The following is a 19,871-nucleotide window of genomic DNA, read 5'->3' on the forward strand; positions in this document are numbered from 1 at the left end:
TCTCGACACCCCTCTCGAAGTCCGGCTTTGTCCAGGTCCAGTCGGAGTCGGTCTACTTCGCGTCGTCACCACCCTACCCGTCGGAGCCGATCCTCTTCTCGACGTCGATCCGCTCATCGGAGTCAATCTGCTTCCCGCAGACGTCGGTCATCCTCTCGTCGGAGCCGATCTACCCGTCGCAGCCGTTCTTCTCGTTGGAGCCAATCCCATCGTCGGAGCCATTCCTCTCGCCACTTCCAATCTCATCGGTCTTCATCCAGACAGTCTTCTTCTGGACATAGCCATTCACTCTGCTCACGTACTCCAGCCGTTCAACAACGCCGTTCATCATCTAAACAGTCAATCACCGGACATAGCCATTCACTTCGCTCACGTGGTACAGTTGTTCAACCTCATTGTTCATCATCCAAACAGCCAGCCATTCAGAGGCGCCGTTACTCCTCTAGGAGCCGGTCTCCCTCTCGTCGGCATCGAGATGTTTCTCGACGCCAATATCCTACTCCTTCTGTCTACTCGGGCTCTTCAGTCGACCGTCGTCGTCACCGTTGCTCCCGTTCACGTTCGCCTTCTGGAGGCTCTCGTCGGCGTCGACACACGCCGTCTCGCCATCCTGATGATCATTCCAAGGATTCCGTCCGTCCAAGGCAAGCGTCGCTTCGCAAGCCTCATCTATCCAGGTCTCCTTCTATGTCAAGGGACACTGATCCATCCGAGTAGGACACCTCCTTCTCTCCTGATGAGGATGAGGAATCCCGCGCTTCAGTTCCCTCACCCGAGGACACTGTCGGGGACTCTAAACCATTTTCCCCTACGGGGGACGTTCGCTTATACGCGGAACAATCCACATGGCGAAAGCTCTTAAAAATGATTTTAAACCGGAGGATTCCGGTCCTATCGATGATATAATGGATATTCTCCATAACCCTGATGTAGGCCCTGTGGCCCTCCCTAAGTTAAAAAGCATTCTCAAAGTGGTCCTTACCAACTGGGCTAAGCCTGCCTCAGTCCCCTCGTCCACCAAAAGAGTAGAGAATCTATATAAGATTCGCAGAAAAGGTGGAGAATTCCTCTACCAGCATCCCTCTCATAATTCCGTTATAGTGGAGGCTTTGCCTGGTAAATATAGGTCAGGAGCACATTCCTCTCCACAGGATAGAGAGGGTCGCAAACTAGATATCCTTGCTAGAAAAATTTATACCTCTAGTGCGGTAGGCCTCCGCATTTCCAACTTCCTTGCGGTCACAGCCAGATATCAGTACTCCCTTTGGGATCATGTATCCCCTCAAATTTCCATCCGTCGTGACGACCAGCGCCCTTCGGCGGTAGCCATTCAGTCCGAGGGCATGTCTTTAGCAAGGGAGCAGCTCACGGCAGCACGCCATGTGGCGGACTCATCCAGTAAAGCCATTGCTTCCGTCATAGTCATCCGCAGACACGCTTGGCTATGTCAATCTGCGCTCCCCTGTGATACTAGGGCACGTATCGAAGACCTTCCATTTGAAGGGACGTCCCTATTTAGCGACCAGATACCTTCTTGGATCTCTTGAAAAAGAATAAGACAAATGCAAAGTCTCTAGGGAATTTCCCCTCAGGCACCTGATTTCAAGCGGCGTTATTTTGGCCGACAAGCCAACCAACCTTCCCGCCCATACCGTTTTCAAGGGTCTTTCACACAACCTTCATTCCGCCCTTCCTTTCCTCGCGCTCAGCACAAAAGGAAGTTCCAAAACAAACCTAGGATCCGCAAAGGTCCTAGAGGGTCTCTGGGCCATTTCAACAAACCAAAACAGGCATGACTAGACGTGTCCGTTGGTTTTCGTAATCGCCTGTCTGATTTCTTCTATGCTTGGTTTGCAATTACCAGTGATGTCTGGGTTCTGAAAATAATAAATGTCGGTTACTTCATAGAGTTTCTTATGTTACCTCCACATAGACCCTTGGCCCGCTGTCTGTCACCGGCCCCAGACCTACTTGTACAAGAGGTTGACAGTCTCCTCTCTAAGGGGGCTATTTCAGAGGTTCCATCTGCCGACCAGAACCCCGGGTTTTAATCCCGCTTTTTTCTTGTGGATAAAAAGGGGGGGAAGTGCCCTATCCTGGATCTCTAGGACCTTAAAGTCTTTATTAAGACAAAAAAATTTCATATGCTCTCGCTCCCAGAAGTGCTTCCCCTTCTGGACAGGCACATGTGGTTCGCGGTGCTAGATCTCCATGATGCTTACTTCCACATCGCGATTCACACAGAGTGTCGCCAATATCTGAGGTTTGAATGTAACGGAAAATGTTACCAGTACAATGTGTTACCCTTCGGGTTATCTACGGCCCCCAGGACCTTTACAAAGTGCCTTGCAGTTGTGGTAGCTCACCTTGCCCTGAAGGGTTGTGTAATATTTCCCTACCTCGACGATTGGTTAATCGTGGGTCCTTCTCAATCACAGTTGGCCACGCAAGTGGATTTAGTCCTTGCAGTTCTTAATAATCTGGGTCTTTTAGTTAATTTTTTTAAGTCCAAACTTGTCCCTGCACAGGTACAGACCTTCATTGGATCGCGTTTGGATGCCCAACAAGCCAGGGCCTTCCTCCCTGTTCAAAGAGGTCGCGTCATCCAAAAATTGATGGCCAAGTTCACTAAGAAACGCTTTCAGACAGCCTACCATATACAGCAGTTGTTAGGCCTCATGGCCTCCACCACGGCTGTGGTGGAGTTTGCACGTCTTCATATGTGCCCACTCCAAAACTGGTTCCTCCGGGCGTTCAGGCTCAATGTTGACTCCCAGTACAAACGCCTATCCATCCCCAGATATGTCATTGCTTCTCTGCAGTGGTGGGCGTATGACATCAACATCCTCTCAGGCGTCCCCTTTCATTGTCCTTCCCCTGAGAGGTTCCTGTTCACAGATGCTTCCCTTTCTGGATGGGGTGCTCATTGTGGTAACCTTACATCACGGGGTACATGGTCACATTTAGAATCCCGGTTGCACATAAATTTATTAGAGCTTCGTGCCATCCATCTCGCTCTGTCTTCATTTGCAGGGCACCTGGACAGACCACATTCAGATCGCTACAGACAGCTCCACCGCCCAGTATTATATAAACAAGCAGGGTGGCACAGGGTCCGTTTCGCTCTCCAAAGAGGCCAGCAACATTTGGGAATGGGCCATAGCTCATCATGCTGCTCTCATAGCAATTCACATCGCAGGCAAGAGCAACACGTTAGCGGCGCTCTGAGTCGCCTTCCCAATCAAACGCACGAGCTCACCTTAAGCGACAACTGTCTCCACCAAATATTCCGACAGTGGGGTTACCCGCAAGTAGACCTTTTTGCAACACACCTCAACTTCGTGTGTCACAGGTTTTATTTGAGGGCGGGAGCCAGCCCGGGCTCATTGGGGGATGCCTTTCAGACGATTTGGAACGGGGCTCTCTTTTATCTCTTTCTCCCATTCCCTCTACTTCACAAGGTCCTAGCCAAGTTGAACCACAACAATACAAATGCCATCATTGTCACTCCGTTTTGGCCCAGGAGGTTGTGGTTCGCAGTGCTCATGTCACTTGTGCAAGGGAACTACATCCTTCTCCCAAAGGACCCCTCCCACTCCCCCCCAGACCTACAACTCGCTGCCTGGAGGGTGCAGCCCCAGGGCAGTGGTCTGACAGGGTAGCTAAGGTCTTATTGCACTCCTTAAAGTCCTCCACGAGACGATCTTATGACGCAAAATGGAGACATTTTTCTGATAGGGCTAAGGTTATAAATATTTCACCAATCAATTGCCCACTGTGTTGTGTTTGATTATCTGCTAACCCTCAAAGATGATGGTTTATCTAATTCATCCATTAAAGTTTATTTAGCCGCAATTTCAGCTTTTCACCCAGATATCGACTCCTTTTCAGTCTTTTCTCATCCCTTTTCCAAAAAGTTTTTGAGAGGTCTCACTAATTTGTATCCTCCCGTCACTCTGCCCGTTCTTCAGTGGAGTCTTTCCAGTACTTTCTCAACTCATGAGACCTCCATTTGAGCCAATGGCCACCTGTGAAATGGCTCTGCTATCGTTTAAAACAGCCTTTTTGGTCGCAATTACCTCAGCAAGGAGGGTGAGTGACTTATCAGCACTCTCACACTCCCCTCCTTATACTAAGTTCCACTCGGATAGGGTGGTACTGAAGCCAAAGATCTCTTTTTTACCCAAGGTAGTATCAGCCTTACACAGGACATTGTCCTACCGGTTTTTCCCCTCACCCATCCTCAGATGCTGATAGGGCGTTACACTCCCTCGATGTCAGAAGAGCCCTCCTGTTTTACATTAAGAGGTCTCAGAACTTTAATAAGGACTATAACCTTTTTGTTTGCTTCGGGCGACACCGTAAAGGTCGTCGTGCTTCTCCTCAGATTCTCTCGAGGTGGATCACGTCTACCATCAAATTGGCCTACGATCTTGCTCACCAAGAATGCCCTCCTATGATTAAGGCACACTCTACCAGAGCGTATGCGGCTTCCATCGCCTTTTCAAAGATAGAGCTCTGGGACATCTGCAAGGCTGCCACCTGGTCCACTTCCTCCACGTTTATGAAACACTACGCTGTGGGTGTGGATTCAGCGAGAGATGCAGCCGTGGGACATGCCGTGCTGCAGTCTTTATTTTGGTGACTGTCCCACACCCACCGTCCTGGTAAGCGAGCTCGCTACTCTCCCAATGTGGGACTGCATAGAAGCCACGCAGATGAAAAACAGAGTTTCACTTAGCTATAACTGTTGTTCATCTGGCGGATCTTCTATGCAGGCACACATCCCTTCCTCCTTCCCCGATGTGGGACCTTTCCGCTAGTCCAAGTGGTTGCTTCCGTGGCGGCAGGTTGGAGAACTGGAGGGAGGAGTGCTCCCTCCCCCTTGGGTCATGTGACCGAGGGGTGGGAGGATTGCATGCCCCAAGGGGAGGGGGAGCACTCTCTTAGATTTTGCTAGAAACTGACAAATCTCCGTGGCTGGCCTGCGCCTGCGCAGTCCCAATGTGTGCCTGCATAGAAGATCCACCAGATGAACAACAGTTACAGGTAAGTGAAACTCTGTTTTTCTCTATACTGTATAACAGCTGTATTTCTATAAGGGCTAGTTTACAGCTGGTGAAAATCATCCATGTGTGCAGCTGGTCTTCTTTGCATGGCACTTCCAACCTGACTATTTCATTAATGCGCGTTGCAGGAAAAGCCAAAAACGGTGTGAACCAGTGTGCTGTAGTAGATGGCGTAGGTTCAGATCACCATGCAGCCGGGAAGCTTCCTGGGTGTCCTTGGGCTAGAACATTTATTATTACGGTCCTTAGACCAAACATAAAATTTTTGCAGTTGCATTGCCTTACCCAAACCGGCAGTATAAAACAATACATTTTGGTTAAAACACTCTACAAAATATTACTCTCTTTAAAATGGTTAAAAACTAGTCTATAGCATAAATTTAAACAATCAGTCCCATCTACAATTTTTCATTTCTGTTCAGATTTTCAAAAATTAAATAGTATTCTGCAAAACTTGACCACTGACTGTTACCAGAGAAAATTCATCCTTAAGAAGGATGTTAAATTCTGACAGATTCAGGGTAACTAGTACTCTTTCTCAAAAGAGGACTGTCCTTGGGCTAATGCAAACCTTTCTAGTTAATCTCTTTCACTGGATTATTGTGATGATAAAAATGGAGAAAATCCCATGGATGCCATCATAGAACCATCCTTGTCCCATGGATTCCTCCATGTTCCTTGGGGGAACATGGGATATAACTATAGCAATGATAATGATCCCAGATCTACAGGTTATTTATTCAAGCAGGAAGACCATCGATTCTTATGGCACTGTATTCTTATCTGTACCTATGGGGAAGAAAAAATCCCTTTAGTTTCCACCTCCAAAATCTGTAGACGTCCCAGTTCTGTGTGCTTTTGGCTTTGGTTCACCTTGTTTATTCAGTTTGCGGATTTGTCATTAAAATATCAGTTTCCTCAGCAGTATCCAGGCTTGATGCCTTTAGTGTACAACTTTGATTCCCTAGAATGCCCATCTCAGGTCTCCTGTGGTAGACTTAGTTGCAGAGTATTCCTTCTTGTTCAGTTACTTGTAGTTTGTAATTTATGTACTGTGATATTTAATTAAAAGTAAAATGGCCAAAGCAGTTAACAGGGTTTGCCCTCCATAATCCCCCATGCAAGATGCTTTGCCTTATTTGTGCTCGTTATATTGCTGCAGTTGGAACCTCAGTGGCACTTTACCACAGATAAATGGTTGATGGGTCACTGGCACATAAGTTAAGTGATTTTATGTGCCTTTTTTTGCCAACCCCAAGATCTGAAGAGTTGGTCCATTTGAACAAGAATGCCAGACAAACTGAGGGTTACTATTTAACATAACCTTAAGTAACTCAGGTTCATTCACTTATTCATCTTCCAGAGTTAAATATGCCATCAAATGTCAGCAATGCCCTTCCACTCTCTACATTGGATAAACATGCCAGTCCCTACACAAAAGAATAAATGGATGTAAATCCAACATTAATAACCACAGCTCTCAAAAACCAGTGGGAGAACATTTTAATCTTCCAGCTCATTCTGTTGCTGACCTAAGAGTGGCAGTCCTCAAACAAAGAAACTTCAAGGGGAAATTACAGTGCAAGATTGCTGAACTTGAGTTCATTCATAAGTTTACAACCTCTGAATAGGGACATAGGATTCTTAGCTTACTACAGATGCTAATTTTCTGCTCCCAAGCATTTCCCCTCTGCTCTAATCAAGCTGATTACAATCTGTGCTGTACCTTTGCACCCTTTACAAGCAATCTTTACAACATTCCTCCCACCTTCTGACTGGGATAAAAACACTCGTATGTCCACTCCAATTTGTATCTGACGAAGGGTACTTGGACTCTTGGAAGCTCATACCCCGAAAATCTTGTTGGTCTTTAAGCTGCTCCTGGACTCAAATCTAACTGTTTATTTGTCCTGTCAGTAGTGGGTAAGTAGTATTTCTGAGTGGCAAGCAGTTGCTTTTGAAACTTTCTGAAACAGAAGTTGGGCAATTTTTAATATATATTACTATCTCAGCTCTAATATTCGTTGTCTGGGATGATGCAGTGATCCCTAACATGGAGACAGTGACTATGTTGCCTCCTTTGGGAACCCTGCCATAGCCTTCCAACCTCTTCTGTGAGCATCAGATTGTCTAACGGCATAAAATTATTTCCAACAATATATTTAATTGATAGAATATAAATATAAAGTTCGTAACCGACCTACTTAATTCTAGCTTTTAATAGAGGAGATATTACTCGTATGTGCTTATGAAGTGATCATATAGACCAAATTATATATACTATATTATATGTTATCATAAATTACATTACACTATAAGGGGTGCATCTCAAACTTAAGATATGTCATTATTGTACTGACAAGACTTGGATACAGGAACTTTAAACTTTTTTTCCTTTTCCCCTGCCCCTTTTTTATTTCTGTACCCTATAAAATTCAATAAAAGATCTAAAATTTAAAAAGAAAGAAATAATCTTTTTCTGGGTTTTCCCCCCCTAGATTTGTATACTAGACTTGAAGAACTGGATGAAAGGTATGTATTGGAAAACGTTTAACACCATACTGTAATTAGAGGTGTGTTTGATGAACTGGTCCCCTCCCCATCCCCCATAAAATTTATATACGCATGTATTTGACATCCAGTAACATCCCATTCTGATCTCTTTTTCCATCTCTCAGTGCATTTATGACTAGTTCTTAGCTGATGAATTGGCATGTATTGAACCATATTCCAGTGTAGTGTCACCACTGTTGTGGGAAACTGTCCCAGATCTGTAGGTTAGTGAAATGTTTAAGAATAAGGCTTTCAATTATTTTATCACTTCAGCAATGAAGTGTATGGAATGCTTCCTAGGTGATACTAATTAGTTATATATGTAATATATATTCTCTTAGCTAAGTTTTGATGTCATATCTATTTTGCATATTTTTCTTCATAAATTCATAAATGTAATACGAAATAAGACATTTAAGATTAAATAAATAAATTTTATTTGCGGCTAGTATGCCAGATAAAACAGGTAAAACAGAAACTGACCATACAGAGTAGATGTTTACAACCAAGGCAACAAAATTAGGAATCACCCAATTTTACAATTTACAATTCTACTTCATTGCTACTGCACAATATTTTGCGACCTGGGTGGTAAAACATTTAAGATTATTAGTTGCTTTTCTATAAATCACATAGCCATGGCAACTGAAGTTTTTGCCCTGTTAATTCAAAGAGTATGAATTTCAACAGCTTGTAGTGGTCACTGTCAGTGTGAGGCAATCATTACAGCCCCCAAAACTGTTCTTTGGTTCTGGTAGTACGACCAAGACACAGAAGAATTCCTCTTCTCCCTGCACCTCCCTTCCACCTTACGAACTGCTGCTTGGCTGTGGTGGGCCCACAAGAAGGAAATTTTAAAAAGTCTCCCCCCCCACACACACAGCACAATAGGCAGTGGTTGAACATCACTTGGTGTACTCTGGGAAATGTAGTTCCCACGATGCCCAGCATCTAATGTCTTGTGTTCTAGGAACTGCAGTTCCCACGGAGCACCGGGCATGTAAGATTGAGTTCTAAAGTATTCAGCAGGTGGAGGAGAAAGGAAGGAGACTCTTTTTTTTCCCTTTTACAAGCCAAATGGCCCATTGCTTGCCTCCCCAGACCCACACAGAGCAGCAGCAGGGAAGAGGTCAGGAAAGTCAGGACCGCTGGCTCTTTTGATAATGTCATTAAGAACACCATGGAAATCCAAGCACTTGGGATAAAACTTGGGGTTAATTGGCAATAGCTTGTTTTAGCTAAGACTGATTCTGATCCCCCCCCCCAAAAATAACACAAATAGCAATACTGCAGCCTAAAAAACAAAAATGAATACAGTCAAACATTGTGTCCATATCAAATGGGACACAATCCCGCATGCTGTCAGGCTGTCCTAATTCTAGTGAACCCAACAGCGTTTAAGAAGCCATCTGTACATGGCCTGAGTTGATTGGAGGACTGGTTCTTTTCCTTGATTCCAATCACGTGATTGCTTTTTCCAGTTTTTCCAAAGATCCCTTGCAGATTACTGGCTTGAGCGGCGTTACTGACATCATAACCGATCTCATAACGGAAGGTGGCATATCAGCTGCAGAATTGGGCCTTACAAAAACACAGGCCAGAAAAATCTCCAGGTAATATTACGACTTTTCCTGAGACTGAGTTGCAGTCCTCAATAGCCACACACTCTGTTACTTACTTGTGATGCAAGAAACTGTTACATGAGGGGTATCCGCAGATCACATCTCACTTGTCCTTCATTTATATTTATAGTAATTGATAGGAATATTTTAATGGCTTTGCCATATTAATAAATCTGATCTGTTCATTTATATTTATACAAAGTAGCGTTGTGGCATTCTACTCACAGTACCTCACTGGTGTCTGTCTGGGGTATTCATAGTTTTCTCATCACAGGTGTGCCAAAAGCAAAGCAGATACTCATAATAACACTCTACATGCTTTTGCTCATGGGCATTAATAACCTTGGCTGGGGGAAGTACTTCTGACTTGTTTTTTTTTTTTTTTAAGATTTTATTTATATAATTGAAGGGGTACAGGAACAAAAAAAGGGGGGATAAGTATTATAAGTATAAAAACAATACAAAAATAAGAAATAAATTCAAATGTACATTATGAAACATTCTCTAAACTGAGAAAGATAAAGTAAAAAAGAACTAATACCAGGTGTCGATTTATTATTCTACTTATGTTAATATTCTATTATGTGATCTGAAGTTACTTAACATTTTTTTTTATAACGAGTTAAATGATACATAACCATAGTACATAACCATCGTTTTCAATTAGCTGGAATTCATATAAATGTAAAATGACACCCACTTATCATGAAATTGCTCAGTGGATTCACTAGATTTTAAGTTTATCTCGAAAGTCATCTTAGCCATAGTGGCATAATCCAGTAGTTTTTCTTTCCAGTCTTCTATTTCAGGTGTTTGAGCTTGTTTCCAGGTTCTTGCAAGGACCGTTCTTGCTGCTGTAGTAGCATATTTAAAAACATCATGAGATTTCAGAGACAGGTTTGGTGGCACTAAACTGAGTAAATAGAATTTAGGGTCAAATGTTAACTTAATATTTAACATTAATTGAAGTTCTTGGTGAATTCTTTTCCAATATGTTTGTAACTTTGGACATGTCCACCAGACATGAAAGTAGGAACCGTCAGTGTCTTGGCATTTCCAGCAGGCACCTTTTTTTCCAGGAGTAGTCATCTTAGAAAGCATGTTAGGAGTCAAATACCATCTATAAAATGTTTTATACCAGTTTTCTTTCACTTCTTGAGAGACGGTATATTTCATTTCGGAAGTACAGAGTTTTTCCCATAAATCCATATTAATCATTTCTCCAAAATTTTGCATCCATTTTATCATGTTGATTTTCACTTGTTCTTCTGCTTCGTATTTCAGAAGAAGCTTGTAGATTTTTCCTAATAAGTGTGAATCGTTTTTAGATATTATCTGCTCAAATTCTGTTAATTCACGAAATGGCTGAGGGTAGAAACAATCTTTTTGTAGATTGGACCGCAATTGTAAATAAGTCAGCCAATTCAGTTTTTGAAATTTTTCTTGAAGATTGGTCAAAGTCTTAATTTCTCCTGTAGACTCAATCATTTGATTATAAGTAAAGTGGACACCCGGTTTTAGTTTAACATTGTCATGATAAGCTTCAACTGTGTGAGGGTCTGTATGCCTTGTGTGCTTCCCCCCCCCCCCCCCCCCGGACTCGTAAAAGCATCCTGATGTTCCTTGGTTCAGGCGCAGCGTCTGACGGGCCCCTGATTGGAATGTCTCTCCCTCTTCCCACCCCCTCCCTTGCTGTTACTGACTCCCTTCCACCACTGTGGCCTTGGTGTGTAGATAGTACTAACAAGCTCTGAGTTCTTTTGATATTTTGTACCGTGCACAATTATCTCGTAGGTTCCCATAATATACGGTTGACATCTGCTTCCCTGTAGGGGTTATAATTCTGTCTTTGAATCTGAATTCACTTGCAACTTTTCCAGTGTAAGACTTGTACCACCTGAAGCTTTCAATAAAGATCCTTGTTTCTGCATGACAGCCTGAGCAAGTGATTTTATGGAATTTGCACAGGGAGGTCAGGGACTCTCACATTAAGTTGCAAGTCTTGCCGCGTTGACCTGCTCCTGTACCGTTCCTGGACAGTTATGGCAGGCAACGGGGATGACAATGGCAAGCCGGATGACGGCGACAAGAAGGACGATGCTGTACCCAAAAAGCCTGATCTACCCCCTTCGGAAGGGAAGTCGACTGGGAAGACGCCCAGTGGAGCCGACGCCAGGTCAGGTTTGGGAACAAGGTCCAAGCAAACTCGCTTGGAGAGCTGGCTGGAAACTCCCCGGCATTGGTCGCTCTCGAAGAGCGACACGCAGTCAAGACGGACTGTGGTTCACGGGTTGGGGTTCGAGGACGATCCCGCCCGAAAGGAAGCCCTGCTACTTCACCAGATGGATGAGGAGCGGCTGCGCTGGCAGACAGAGCGCCAGGAATTACTGGAACGAATGGATACTATGCAAGCAGTGATGCTGGAGATGGCCCAAGCCATGGATGAACTGAAAGTTCAGGCTCCACCCGTGGCTCCGCCGGACGGAGGACAACAGCCACCCCCCAGCACCTCCCATCCGTCCCACTCCACCGGCTCGCAGAGATTTGAAAATCACGTATGACGGGTCGAGTGACCAGCTAACGTTTTTTATGGTGCAAGTGGACGTTTTTATGCGCGAACAGGCCCGGACTTTTGCTTCGGAAGATTCCCGGGTCCAATATGTGGCTTCTCTCCTACAAGGGGAGGCGGCCGCCTGGATGGTACAGCAGTATGAACTTCGCTCCCCGGTCTTGCGAAGCCTCGATGACTTCATGGTCGCCCTTCGACACCGCTTTGAGGACCCGCATTTGGGTGAGCGAGCAAAGACTGCCTTGCAACAACTGCGCCAAGGGACTAAGACTGTCACGCAGTATGCAAGCGAGTTCCAGTCGCTCTCGAGTCGAATTTTGGATTGGAGCGAAGCTACCAGGGTGCAGTGTTTCCGCGAAGGATTGAATCCGGAATTGCAACACTGGGCTTTCATGCAGGGCAACCCTCCCGATGTTGAAGGTTGGGTTCGCCATGCCGCTGACATCGAAAACCGAAAACAACTGCTGCTCCTGTCCCGACAACGCACCGGACGAGAGACCAAGACCCGTGGAGACAGACCCGGCGGTCCGAAGGACTCTCGACCCCCCTCGGGGGGAGGACCCTCCATGGTCGAACGCTGCAAACGCTTTGAGAGCGGGGTCTGTCTCGTTTGCGGTGGAAAAAGGACACTTTGCTTCTCAATGCCCCTCACGACCCGGGCGTCCGGGACCGCCTCGTCCGGCAACGACCGAGCCTGAGAAACCCCCTCCCGAGGGGCAACCTCGCCGCCGGAGTGGCGCACCGAGCCGACGAAGCGCACCCTCAGCCTTGCAAGCACGCTCCGAGGTCACAGCTCCGGATTCTACCGGCCCGTCGGGGTCACGGATTACAAATGAAGCCTTTGACTCATCGGAGTCACGGATTACAAATACCGCAACTGCTTCCTCCAGCAAGGAGGAGGACTGGGACCTGCCGGCAAAAAACGCCGTCGGTCTGCTGTAAGGGGGTCTCCTCAGCAGACCGCTCCGAACGTTGTGCAAGGAGCTCCACTAATGGTAAGCGCTCAAGAAGACAATGTGTATGTAAAGGTCAAACTCTCACTACCAAAAGGGGGCCCACGTTAGAATTCACGGCCCTAGTGGATTCGGGTTGTGCCCGCACCATGATGAGCGAAGAGGCTGCCCAACTGTTGCGCGTTAAGCGGAAGCGGTTACCCGAACCCATCCGCTTTTCCCAGATGGATGGCAGTGACTTTAAGAAAGGACCCGTAACCCACCGCACCGCAGCAGTCATCATGGCTATAGGGGAGCATTGGGAGCGCCTTTATTTTACCATTGCCCCCATCGTCGCACCTATTGTGTTAGGGATGAATTGGCTGCTGGGGCACAATCCCACCATAGACCGGGTTGAGCGAACGCTCACCTTTCCCCGCAACCCGTGTGAACTTCATGATAGAGACTGAGTACTGCACACCCCCGCAGCCGCCCTCGTAGGGGCCCCTTCCGTCGGGACTCCGTTGCCCCAGCTCCCCAACGAGTATTCCCAGTTTGCCGATGTGTTTGACGTGCGAGAATGCGACGAGTTACCCCCCCACCGGGAGACGGACTGTGCCATTGAGATAGTGGGAGATGGCAAATTGTCCAAAGGAAAGGTTTACCCCATGAGTCCAAATGAAAAGGCAGTGTTGCGGGAGTATTTGGACACCAATTTGGCGCGGGGTTTCATTCGCCCATCCAAAGCTTCATACTTGGCCCCCGCCTTCTTTGTCAAGAAAAAAACGGGGGACTTGAGACTGTGTATTGATTTTCGTAGACTGAATGCAGTCACTCAGTCTAATGCCTCTCATTCCAGACCCTCCCTCTCATTCCAGACCTTCTCGCACAGTTGAAAGAGGGCCGAATCTTCACCAAATTGGATTTGGTGGAGGCCTACCACCGAGTCCGCATACGAGAAGGGGACGAACCAAAGACTGCCTTCTCCAGTTGTTTTGGAATGTTTGAGTATTTAGTGATGCTGTTCGGACTTTCGGGGGCTCCGAGTGTGTTCATGCAATTAATTAATGAAGTGCTTCATGATTTATTGTTTCGCGGGGTGGTGGTTTTCTTGGACGATATTCTCATTTATACGAAAACCATGGAGGAGCATGTACAATTGGTGCGAGAAGTGCTGCAGCGGTTGCGCGAGCACAAACTGTTTGCCAAGGTTTCCAAATGTGATTTCCACCAACCCTCCATCACCTTCTTGGGGTACGTTTTTTCCCATCAAGGCTTGGAAATGGATCCCGAAAAGGTTCGGACGGTAATGGAATGGGACCCCCCCACCACGCGCAGACATTTGCAGCAATTTTTGGGCTTTGCTAACTTTTACCGGAACTTCATCCCCAACTTTGCCCAAGTGGCGCTCCCCCTCACTTCGCTCCTGCGCACGAAAGGGAAGGGAGCGGGAGCCGCCTTGCCCTCGGCTCGGTTGCAATGGACTTCGGACTGCCAGCAGGCTTTCGATACGCTCAAGCTGCTTTTCTCGTCCGAACCCGTTCTTGCGCACCCTGATTGTGAAAAACCTTTCGTGGTCCAGGTCGATGCCTCTGATGTAGCCATGGGGGGGGGCTTTCTTGCAACGGGATGAGAACGGTCAACTGAAACCTTGTGCCTATTTTTCAAAAAAATTCTCCCAATCCTAAATCAACTGGGCCATTTGGGAGAAAGAAGCCGCTGCTGTTAAACATGCCCTCACCATTTGGAGGCATTTTTTGGAAGGGGCAGAGATCCCTTTTGAGGTTTGCAGCGATCACAAGAATTTGGAGGCTTTAAAGGGGGCTAGGAAGCTCACCGCGAAACAGATCCGGTGGGCACAGTTTTTTGCCAAATTCCGCTTTGTCCTGAAACATGTGCCAGGGAAGGACAATGCGTTAGCGGATGCTCTTTCCAGGCTCCCCCAGTACAGCAATGACTTTGATCGGCCGGTGGATTCCCTGTTTACCCCTGAACAGAGAGGGGAAGTCTCGGGACTCGCAGTGACCACCCGATCCCAGTCCCACCGCCAGGATGTTCCTCCCCTCAAGGGAATCCCGGAGGCCTTCCTGCAACGTCTCCGGGACGCTTCTCTGAGGGAAGCGGATCAGCAGGTTCTCCCCGCACAGCTCAACCAGCAGGGCTCCTTGTGGTTGCAGGGGGGTAAGGTTTATGTCCCCGAGGTACTCCGAAAAGAGGTACTGGGACTGGTTCACGGGGCCAAACTTGCGGGGCATTTTGGTTTTGTAAAAACTTTTATTTATTGCGGCGTCAATTTTGGTGGCCAGGCATGAGGGCTGACGTGGAGCTGTACGTGCGCAGTTGCCCCATTTGCGCCACAGCAAAAAAACGGATGGGGAAGCCTCCCGGACTCTTAAAGCCTCTGGAAACCCCGACCATGCCCTGGGAAGTGATCGCCATGGATTTCATCACGGATTTGCCCCCAAGTCGGGGGAAAACTGTACTGTGGGTGATAACAGACTTATTCTCCAAACAGGTTCATTTTGTTCCTTGTACAGGACTACCGTCGGCCCAGAAGTTGGCTAAACTGTTTATTAATCACGTGGTGAAGCATCATTCGATTCCAAGGAAGGTCCTCTCCGACAGAGGGGCTCAGTTCGTAGCCAAATTCTGGAGGGCCTTCCTAAAAGTCATGGGGGTGGAAGAACAGGGACTCTCCTCAGCCTATCACCCCCAGACTGATGGTCAGACCGAACGGGTCAATGCTGTAGTAGAATGCTATTTAAGGTGTTATGTCAATTAACCCCAGGACGATTGGGTGGACCTACTGCCTTTTGCTGAGTATGCCTACAATAACGCCCCCCATTCTTCCACAGGTTTCAGTCCTTTTCACGTGGTTTATGGAAAGGACTTTGGACCCTTTGGTTCTCCTAACATCACTCCTGAGCTTGAGGGGGTGCAGGAGGTTCAGGATTGGATTCAAGTAGTGCAGACCACTTGGCCCTGGTTGCAAAAGAACTTGGAGAGGGCCAAGCACAAGTACAAAGACCAGGCCGACAAGCATCGGTCTCCGGGGTGGGAACTCAAGGTGGGAGGTCAGGTTTACCTTTCCACCAAGAACCTACGGTCACTTCGGCCTTGCAAAAAACTGAGTGACAAGTATGTAGGTCCTTTCCCCATCACCCGGGTGATCAATGACGTCACGGTAGAATTGGAACTCCCCAAGTCTCTTCGTGGGGTGCATCCAGTGTTCCATATCAGCCTACTTAAGCCGTACGTCGCTGCCCCTCAGTTCCACCCCCTCCCGAAGGCTGAAGTCCCTACAGTTGTGGGTGGGGAATCGCATCTGGAAGTTTCTAAAGTACTGGACTCTAAACTGAAAAAGGGAAAGTTATTCTATTTGATCCGCTGGAAGCACCTGGGGTCAGCCCAGGATGAGTGGGTGGCTGCTCCCCATGTGGCGGCTCCCCGTCTGGTTCGAGAGTTTCACTCTGCCTATCCTGACAAGCCTCGTCCACCCGGACTCGGGGAAGGGGGGCCTTAAGGGGGGCAGAATGTGAGGGTCTGTATGCCTTGTGTGCTTTCCCCCCCTCCTGGACTCGTAAAAGCATCCTGATGTTCCTTGGTTCAGGCGCAGCGTCTGACGGGCCCCTGATTGGAATGTCTCTCCCTCTTCCCACCCCCCTCCCTTGCTGTTACTGACTCCCTTCCACCACTGTGGCCTTGGTGTGTAGATAGTACTAACAAGCTCTGAGTTCTTTTGATATTTTGTACCGTGCACAATTATCTCGTAGGTTCCCATAATATACGGTTGACATCTGCTTCCCTGTAGGGGTTATAATACTGTCTTTGTGAATCTGAATTCACTTGCAACTTTTCCAGTGTAAGACTTGTACCACCTGAAGCTTTCAATAAAGATCCTTGTTTCTGCATGACAGCCTGAGCAAGTGATTTTATGGAATTTGCACAGGGAGGTCAGGGACTCTCACAAACTGGTGACATTATAGATGGTGGAGAAGGGCTTATTCTCTTTTTATATTTTTTCCATACTTTCAATAGCGCTAATTTAACATCGCAATCTTCTGGGGCTTTATCCTTTTGAATTTTGTTGTAGAATCCCAGAGAACCTTGTGAAAACCTTGTCCAAGGTCGGCTCGTTCTAAATTAACTTGTCTGGTTTTAGGATATTTTATCCAATCTATGATCCAGGTCAGGCAAGCAGCATGATAGTATAATTTAAAATTGGGTAATGCTAGTCCTCCTCTTTTCTTTTTGTCTTGTAACACTTTAAATCTAATTCTCGGTTTTTTGCCATTCCAGACAAATCGATTGATTTGTTTTTGCCAACTTTCTATTGTTCTATCTGGAATATCAATCGGTAAGAATTGAAATAGAAAGTTCAGTCGTGGGAGTACATTCATCTTAATCACCGATATCCTGCCCAACCATGAAATGTTCATTTTAGACCATAAACTCAGGTCTCTTTCTATTTTTCCCCAGATTTCCAAATAGTTTGACTTTAAAAGTGTCTTATTTTGTGAGGATATCTTAACGCCCAAATATTTGACTGATTCCTTAGCAATATGACAACCAGTGACTTCTTTGATATATCAAAGGATTCGTTTGTTTTTTGCATCCCGTTTCAGATGCTCCAGTGCAGTGAGCGGGCGTTCACGTCGATCAGAACAGGAAAAAAAAGAGTTACAGGCCTGGATGAAAAGAAAGCGAAAGGAAAGACTAGATGCGTATCTGCAAAAGCTGGCTGAACAAAGAGAAAAAGAGCACGATCCGTTTCAGTTGAGAAATAACTCGGTAAGATTACTTGCTTTTTAAATGCTTATTTTACAGTGCAATCCTAAAAGCAATTTCCTGGGAGTAAGGCCTATTGAATACACTTTACTTTGAGTCTGAGTTGACCCACTTAGGAATTCTCTTACTGTAATAAAGTGCACATATTAACAGCTGCATTCTAACTTAGGGTTCACAGGTTATTATTTACATGCCTACTGTTATTGGCCCTACATTCTGCACTCCTCCCCCATCACCGTAGCCCAGATCCAGAAGAATTTGTTCAGCTGAGGCCAGTGAAATAATTACGGTGGATGGATTGGATCCCATGTCAATGACATGGGAGGGGGGAATCCTATAAAGCCCAATCCAAGAAGAAGAGGAGGAGGTTTTTATATGCTGACTTTCTCTACCACTTTAGGGAGAATCAAACCAGCTTACAATCACCTTCCCTTCCCCACAACAGACAACTTGAGAGGTAGGTGGGGCTGAGAGAGCTCTAAGAGAACTGTGACTAGCTCAAGGTCACCCAGTGGGCTTCATGTGTAGGAGTGGGGAAACCAACCCAGTTCTCCAGATTAGAGTCCACTGCTCTTAACCACTACACCACACTTAGCTTAGTTCTGCCTTCCATCCTGTCATTTGTACTAGAGCAACCACTTTAGGACAGTCTCATGCTACTCTAACAAGTAGCCTATTTAACAGTTCTTCACCAGATTAGAGTCCGTCACTCATTTGGAGGAATGGGGAATCAAACTCAGTTCTCCAGATCGGAGTCCACTGCTCTTATCCACTACCCCACACTCTCTTTAGTACTGGCCTGTGCGCCAACCGTAAATGTAAATAATGTGGGAAACTTATGCATGCATTTCATGCATAAGACAGCTAGTTTCCCACATAAGACAGCCAGTTTCCCACAGCCAGGCGCAGGCCAGCCTGTGCCTGCACAGTCCCATGCTTGCCTGGACAGAACACTTGCTGAACAGCAGTTACAGGCAAGTGCAACCCTGTTTTCGTCGTCGTGTCTTCAGTGCAGTCCCATGCGTGCCTGCACAGAAGACACTCGATGAACGACGGTTACAGGTAAGTGCAACCTTGTTTTATCCGGGCTGTCTGTTGATACTGAGGAGGGAGGCGGCATGCATCTTCCGTGTGGTGAACAGAGTGTTCTGAATGCTTGCTAGAAGGGGACGATAGCGTGGTAGTTCCAGAGGGTTGTGCCAGCTTGGCCTAGTCAGAGAGTCTCAGGTTACCAAAGGCTGGAGCTCACAGGAGGTTGAATGCAGGCACTGGAACCAGCATCCTGGCGAGGGCTGAGCCACATCAAGGTTAGTCTTGCTGGTCTGTTGTAGAACCAGCTAGATTTGAGTTCTGGAGCACCTTAGAGATTTTTGAGGTCTAAGCTTTGACTCTCGGAAGTTTATACCCTGAAAATCTTGTCGGTCTTGAATGATAGTCTAGTAGCTTACCAAATCACTGTGCAGCTGTGTGAGAGAAATAGCGAATGGATTTTTGGCTGTTTACAGTGGAAAGCACAGTTGCAGCACATAATAATCTCAGAGAACACCCATGCCAAAATTCCTGTTAGCCAGTGGCTGGCTGCACCAATGGCTTCCGTTCTGCCCAGTTCCAAAATCCTAGCCCTGGAAAACTGCTTGTAATAAATGTATAACAACAGTAATAATATTTGTTTGCTATTTTTCATTTTTGTTTCTATAGCAGCTTGGATATACGTCGCGGGAAATTAAGTTTCAGCAAAAAAAGAAAGAGAAAAAGGACAAGTAAGTGTTTTCCCCCCACCTCTGTTCTAGCTTTATCATTTTTTGTTGTTGTTCTCTTATTTGTTCAACAAGGAGCATCAGGTGCTAGTTCCTTATGTTCTGCTGTGTAATTCATGTCACGTGTTGAGAGAAGGGTGGGCGTATATGTGTCCCAGGACCCTGCTTGTGTGGAGGAGAGGAGTGAGAGTGGGAAGGTCCCTGGTATTTCTAGCAATGTTGACAGAAAAGATGAGCTGCAGGGACCTTCTTCCCACCCACCCCACATGTTCAGTGGGTCCAGAGGTTCCTAGCACCCAGAATAGGATGATGTGGACACATTCCTCTTGTTCACCCCTTCCTGGAAATCTGTCTCCACTCTTTGTCATTTGACCCTGGTATAGCCAGAGAGATGTTGGCTTGGGAAAGTGGAACATACCGGGGGGGGGGGAGTGAGAGATGAGAACACTGAATGTTGGAGAGCCAGCGTGGTGTAGTGGTTAAAAGCGGTGGTTTGGAGCAGTGGACTCCAAACTGGTTCTCTAAATCTGGAGAACCGGGTTTAATTCCCCACTCCTCCACATGAGTGGTGGAGGCTAATC

The 19,871-nt window shown here is 46.5% G+C and overlaps 1 protein-coding gene across 1 annotated transcript in view; it reads left to right on the forward strand.

Moving 5' to 3' along the window:
• The window catches only part of CPLANE1 (ciliogenesis and planar polarity effector complex subunit 1), a 97,413-nt gene that overhangs the window by 72,085 nt on the left and 5,457 nt on the right, over positions 1-19,871 (forward strand). Inside the window, exons 43-46 of the mRNA XM_056848167.1 lie at positions 7,568-7,601; positions 9,104-9,235; positions 17,371-17,536; positions 19,232-19,293. Of these exons, the coding sequence (XP_056704145.1) occupies positions 7,568-7,601; positions 9,104-9,235; positions 17,371-17,536; positions 19,232-19,293 (394 nt within the window). The remainder of the gene's footprint in view (positions 1-7,567; positions 7,602-9,103; positions 9,236-17,370; positions 17,537-19,231; positions 19,294-19,871) is intronic.

The sequence above is a fragment of the Euleptes europaea genome, chromosome 4, assembly GCF_029931775.1.
Source record: "Euleptes europaea isolate rEulEur1 chromosome 4, rEulEur1.hap1, whole genome shotgun sequence".
NCBI classification, from domain to species: Eukaryota; Metazoa; Chordata; class Lepidosauria; order Squamata; family Sphaerodactylidae; genus Euleptes; species Euleptes europaea.